This window comes from Mus caroli, chromosome 3, assembly GCF_900094665.2.
Source record: "Mus caroli chromosome 3, CAROLI_EIJ_v1.1, whole genome shotgun sequence".
NCBI classification, from domain to species: Eukaryota; Metazoa; Chordata; class Mammalia; order Rodentia; family Muridae; genus Mus; species Mus caroli.
In genome coordinates, this window is record NC_034572.1 from 81538857 (window position 1) to 81545540 (window position 6684).

At 48.1% G+C, this 6684-nt stretch overlaps 1 protein-coding gene across 2 annotated transcripts in view; it reads right to left on the reverse strand.

Moving 5' to 3' along the window:
* Positions 1–6684, reverse strand: part of Syt11 (synaptotagmin 11) — a 29831-nt gene that overhangs the window by 13907 nt on the left and 9240 nt on the right. For both annotated transcript variants that reach the window (XM_029475529.1, XM_021158451.1), the window contains exon 2: positions 2070–2893. In XM_029475529.1, coding sequence (XP_029331389.1) covers positions 2070–2893 — 824 coding nt within the window. The remainder of the gene's footprint in view (positions 1–2069; positions 2894–6684) is intronic.

Sequence of the window (6684 nt, forward strand, 5' to 3'; positions counted from 1 at the left end):
ACAGGGTTTCTCTTTTATAGCTCTGGCTGTCCTGGAGCTCACTCTGTAGACCAGGCTGGCCTCGAACTCAGAAATCCGCCTGCCTCTGCCTCCGGAGTGCTGGGATTAAAGGCGTGCGCCACCACGCCCGGCTTCCACCAGATTCTTGACCAACATTAAAAAACAAATCTCAGGGCTGGAGAGATGGCTCAGCGGTTGAGAACACTGACTATTCTTCCAAAGGTCCTGAGTTCAATTCCCAGCAACCATTTGGCCTCTGGGTTGCAAACAAACACTGCCAACAACTGTCTTTTTCCTCCAATAAGGTGAGAACTTCTTAAGGATAATAATACGCCAGGCATGTTACCTGGTTCCTTATTGTGACCTAATGGGGGAGGCAGTGTTGTCAGCTGAGGGGAACAGACTGAGAGGAGTTAGGTGCCCACTGTCTTGCAGCTGGGACACAGAAGCTGAGGTGTCAGGCAGTCAATTCCAGCAACAGTGTGTACCAGCAGCCCTGTTCTGTCCCCCAACGTCCATGGATGAACTGCCAGGAGGGGTGGTTGTATATGCTCTGAACTCAGGACGTTAATTCCAGAGTAATATTTCTGAACGGGGAGAGGGAGAAAGGGCAGTGTGGAGGCCCTGATCTTCCTCCCAATGCAAACCAGGGAGAGGAGTAGACGAAAGGTCTGTGTTAAAGGTTAGGGCCTGGAAAGTGAAGCGCTGCGCTAAACTGAAGTCATAACATGCTTATAAAAAGACATTCACAGGGGCTGGAGAGATGGTTCAGTGGTTAAGAGCTCATGTTGTTCTCAGAGACTCAGTTCAGTTCCGAGCACCCACATCAGACAGTTAAACTCCAGCTCCAAGGAATCCAACTCCCTCTGGTGTCCTCAGGCAGGCGTGCACACTCACACCCCCACAGACAATAACACCCCCAAAGAAATAATATTAAGAATATTTTTTCAAAGAAATGCTCAGGGACCATTGCGATGGCTCAGTGGGAAAGTGTGCTTGCTCTCAAGCCTGATCTGAATGGAGAGAAAAAAACCAACTCCTGCAAGTTGTTCTCTCATCTCCACAGACTTGCTGTGACACACATGTGCCCCTCCACCCCCGTAACTTACAAATAACATACAAATGTAAAAAAAGACATACAAAACAAAACAAAACAAAAAGGAAAGCGGGAAGACATGGCCACGGCTGGACTTGGTGGTGCACACCTGCAATCTCAGCACTTGGGAAACAGAGGCCGGGAGAGCCAGAGCTGAAGGACATCTTTGGACACAAATCCAGCTTAGGTTCCAGGCCAGTCTGGTCTACACGAGACCCTGTCTCAAAACTTGTGGAGCAGTGGTGACACACACATTTAATCCCAGCACTGGAGACAGAGGCAGGTGGAGCTCTGACTGAGCCTGCTCTATGGAGTGAGTTCTAGGCTACACAGAGAAACCCTATCTCAAATAATAAACAAACAAAAAACAAAAACAAAAAATAGAAAATTTGGGCGCGGTGGTGCATGCCTTTAATCCCAGCACTTGGGAGGCAGAGGCAGGCAGATCTCTGTGAAGTTGACGCCAGCCTATTAATGAGTTCCAGGATAGCCAGGGCTATATATAGAGACCCCCATCTCAAAAAAAAAAAAAATCATAACATTCATACCCACCTAGGAAAGGAAGCTGAGGAGAAAGTGAATTAATTTTTATACTTTTTCAGCAGTGAGATGTATGCTCCCTCAAGGAAGAACACAGGTTCTAGAATATCAGGTTGGCCCCTTTATCCTTAAATTGCAATGGGTCCAGGGCTGGTGGACCAGTCTGTTCCACACAAGCTGGATGTAGCACTAGGATGCCAAGCACTCAGTGTAGCTTAGAAGCAACTTGCCCTTTCATCTCCCAGAATTTGCTTCATAGAGGAACACACCTGCCTGGCCTTCTGTTATCCTTTGAGCACAGCTTAGCTAAGAACTCAGTAACTTCTCTGTCACATGTCTTTGCTACCGTCTTTCTCCGGACCCTCCTCTCACTCTGCTGAGATCTGGCATGCCCCCTTCGACCATCCCTCCCCTGCATACCCCTCCTCCTCACCTGAATGTTCCTCTTGATGATGTCCCTGGTCAGCTGAACCTTGCCTGTGCTGGGGTCCACTCCAGCCAATGGCACCATGACCTCTCCGATGACGTCATCCCGAGAGAATCGATCAAAGCTGAGCACCAGGAAATGCAGCACCAGGTCCTGCAGCTGGCTGTATGGGATGCCATAGAAGGTGAAGGTCTCATCGAACACGGGGTCCAGCGTCTTGCGAAGCACTCGGGTCTTCACTCGATGCCGCTTGTCCGGGAGAATGGTCATTTTGATGTAGGGATCAGAGCCCTGGGTCTGGTCATCCATCACTGGCAGCCCGTGAGCCTCTTGGATTGTCACCACCAGAGCTTTCTTGGGAAAGTTGTAGTCCACGGAGAAGGTAAGAGAGCCTAACATCACGTCTTCCTCTGGCGAGGATGGGGAGGTGGCTTTGCTCTCACCAGGGGTCAGGCTTGTCATGGGGCTCCTCAGTTCTTCCCCATAGTCTCTTTTGATGGGTAACTGGTCCATACAAGATGCAGGGCTAGGCCCTCTGGGATCCTTGTCATGGCTCAGCAGGCCAGACTCCGCGTTTATTAACAGGTTCCCTCGTCCACTTTCCCTCCGAGGGCCGTCTCTGTCTCTCCGAACTTTGATGATTTTCTTCTTGTTGCTGAGGGTCTCTGGGTAGATGCTAATGCCTTTCAGCATATGAATGAACTTGTATGGCGGGGTCTTGTGCTTCTTCTCTGCCTGCTGGTGGCAGCACGTCCACACAAAGACAGTCACTGAAACACACACCACCAGCACCGAGGCCCCGATGAGGCCAGCCGCTACTGGTGACACATCTGAAGACAGAGACCAGAGTTATGTCAAAACAGGACTTCCATTCTTGTCAAGAGTATGCCTCTCCTGGGGCCAAACTAGTCCTCACTCCAGCCCCAGAGTGGGAGCCCATCCGGGCTTTGGAGCTTTTCTGCTCCCTGCCCAGGAGGTGACCCAAACCCTTGCCTTCCTGCTAAAGCCACAGAGCACATTTGCAAAGCTACTGTTGTTTGAGACAGGGTTTCATTATGTAACCCTGACTGTCCTCCAAATTGCCATATAGACCAGGCTGGCTTAGATCACACAGGGATTGCCTGCCTCAGGCTCCCAAGTACTAGGATGAAAGGCTGGCTCACTTAGTTTCTTTATGTGCCTATGTAGTGTCTCATCTGACTTTGTTGTTGTTGTTCTTTTTTTTTGTTTGTTTGTTTGTTTGTTTGTTTTTCGAGACAGGGTTTCTCTGTGTAGCCCTGGCTGTCCTGGAACTACTCTGTAGAGCAGGCTAGCCTCAAACTCAGAAATCCACCTGCCTCTGCCTCCCAAGTGCTGGGATTAAAGGCATGTGCCATCACTGCCCAGCCTCATCTGATCTTTTAAAAAATTTATTATCATTGCATGTATGTCTGTCTGTGCAGCCCAACAGAGCCTGGTGCCCATGGAGGGCAGAAGAAGGTATTTGATAATTTGGAACTGGAGTTAAAGATGGTTGTATGTGGATACTGGGAATTGAACCCTGGCCCTCTGGAAGAGCCTTCTTTGCTCTTGCCACCAAGCCATCTTGACACTCCCTGAGTCGTCGTCGTCTTCTTCTTCTTCTTCCTCCTCTTCTTTTTTTTTGTTTTTGTTTTTCGAGACAGGGTTTCTCTGTGTAGCCCTGGCTGTCCTGGAACTCACTTTGTAGACCAGGCTGGCCTCAAACACAGAAATCTGCCTGCCTCTGCCTCCCAAGTGCTGGAATTAAAGGCATGTGCCACCACTGCCTGGCCTGATTCTTCTTTTTTAAAACCTTTATAGCACTTGCAGATTTGATTGCTCAGTTTGATGTGTGCGTCTCAGAAAGCAGAGTGTTTGAAGGTCACCTTTTGCGTGGAAATCTGTTCACCTCAACCACTGCACATGGCAGGAGCTGTGAGGTTGGTTTCAGGAAGGCATTCCAGTATCCCCAGCACAGACTCGGAACAGCTGAGCTCTTGCTTACTGATTGGCAGCTGTGTGGGGAGAGGGTATGGTGTTGAATTTAGTTGATCCTGGAAGGGTGACTGAATGGTCAGAGTGGGTACGAAGATGGCAGAGTACTGAGCCATGATGAGGGCCTCATGCCTGCAAACACGAGGGAGGCTGAGCAGGGAGGCTGTTGCAAGGCCAGAGCTAGCCTGACTAATGTCTCATCTAGCAAGCTTCCTTCCTTCCTTCCTTTCTTCCTTCCTTCCTTCCTTCCTTCCTTCCTTCCTTCCTTCCTTCCTTCCTTCCGACAGGGTCTCACTGAATAGCCTTGGCTGTCCTGGAACTCCATTTGTAGACAAGACTGTCCTTGAACTCACAGACATCTGGATGCCTCTGACTCCTGAGTGCTGAGATTAAAGGAATTTGACATATGCCCACCTCAAGGCAGAGGCAGGTGGGTCTCTGTGAGTTCCAGGCCAGCCTGGTCTACAGAGTGGGTCCTAGGACAGTCAGGGCTACACAGAGAAATCCCATCTCAGGGAAAAAAAAAAAAAAAAGAGGCTTCGGGCTGGAGAGATGGCTCAGCAGATAAGAGCACTGACTGCTCTTCCGAAGGTCCTGAGTTCAAATCCCATCGACCACATAGTGGCTCACAACCATCTGTAATGAGATCTGACGCCCTCTTCTGGTGTGTCTGAAATCAGCTACGGTGTACTTATGTATAATAATAAATACATCTTTGGGCCTGAGTGAGCAGAGTTGACTGGAGCGAGAGGGTCCAACTGCAGTGAGCGGAGCCAACCAGAGCGAGCAGAGGTCCTAAAAATTCAATTCCCAACAACCACATGAAGGCTCACAACCATCTGTACAGCTACAGTGTACTCTTAAAAAAAAAAAAAAGAGGCTGCATGTGCAATCAGACAGTGCTTCTCTAGCATGCGTGAGCCTTGGGTTTGAGTTCAGTGCCACATAAAACCAAGCATGGTGGTTATGCCTGCAGTCCCAGCACTAGGGAAGTGGCAGCAGGAGGGTGAAAGGCTCAAGGTATCAAGTTCAAGGCCAACCTGGGCTACCTGAGATTCTGTCTCTACAGAAGGAATTACACTATAGGGCAAAGCTGGCCTCAAACTCACTAATCTTTGGCCCTAGCTTCCTCTGTGTGCATCTAACCATAGCACTCGGCTCCATAATTTTCCTGTTTATTATCTTCCCTGGAATGTAGCCCTTATGAGGATGGGTCATCTCGCTCATTGGTGTAAGGCAATGTTTAAAACACATAGCAGGCATGTTAAGGTATTGTCTGCTGGATAAACAAATAACTAAAGACACAGAGCAGTGATCTGTCTCCCCTGCTTCCCTCTTCCCTGTCACTAGGATTGTCTTTCCCCTAAAAGTTGTACCTGCCTGACTTAAGTTCATTGAAACTAAATGGGTTTTACTACCTAAGGCCTATAGTGTCCCTCTTACACCTTAGGGGAAAGCTGGAAGTCTGAAGAACTAAGGAAATAATTACAATTCTAGCATGTTCCAGATTCTTCCTAAATACCCTCATCTGCAGGGTCGACAGTCTCAATTCCTCAAGGCCATGGGCCCAGGCTCACCTCAGGAGGGAGCCATCTCCTGTCCCAGTAAACAAAACTCATCACCGTCCTTGGTTTCTATCTGCTTATTACCCTGACCTGAGTTTGTTCATCTGCTTTCTTCATTAGATACATTTAGTAAGAACAGAGCTGTCTTCTGTCTGTCTCGGCTTCTCAGCTGCCAAGAAGCTGCCAACAGCTTTGGTCCAGTTTGTACTGTCATGCTTACCTGCTCCAAACATGGGCCACAGGCATGGGCCAGGGGACAAATGACCACAAGCCAAAAACCTTTCATCAAAACCAGACTTGGTCCACTGTTGACTTCAATAACCTACATTTTAGAAACAAGGGTATACAGGCACTATGACTGCAGGCATCTAAGATAAATATAAAACCCGTTGGAGACTGGAAAGTCTGCCCACCTATAGGCAAGAACCTTAGCTAGGCAAGAATAACACATCAGGTGAGCACAGGCTTGGGCTGACATTAGGCTCTCCCGGCTTACATTGTAAACACAGAGTCTACCTCTTGTAGGCGGCAGTGTAATTGAATCTGCACTGGGCATCCTGCACAGCACTGACAATAATGAAACGTTTCTGTCCTGAGTTAGATATTTTAATGAGGACTTATTAGGCCCCTGGAAGGCATTAGGATAGAGACTTTTTATTACCAAAGAACCCATTGAGTAAATGAATGGGACCAACGCTGTCCCTGGTTTATAATCAGGATGTTTATAATTTAGAAATCTTCCTAGGACTACAGATTGGCTAATGCCATTGAGAGGATTTACCTTCTGACCCTATTGCCACCAGAATCCAAACTCTGGATTATATATATGGGTATACTATTCATAACTGTATGGATACTTGGAGAAAAAAAACCCAAACAAACCACAAAACCAGGGTGAAGGTGCGTCCTGCCAAATCTGTTGAAGCTATGTGGGAATTCTTCTGACTTCCACATGTTACTTTTTTTTTTTTATTATTCTTTTTGAGACAGGGTTTCTCTGTATAGCCCTGGCTGTCCTGGAACTCACTTTGTAGACCAGGCTGGCCTCGAACTCAGAAATC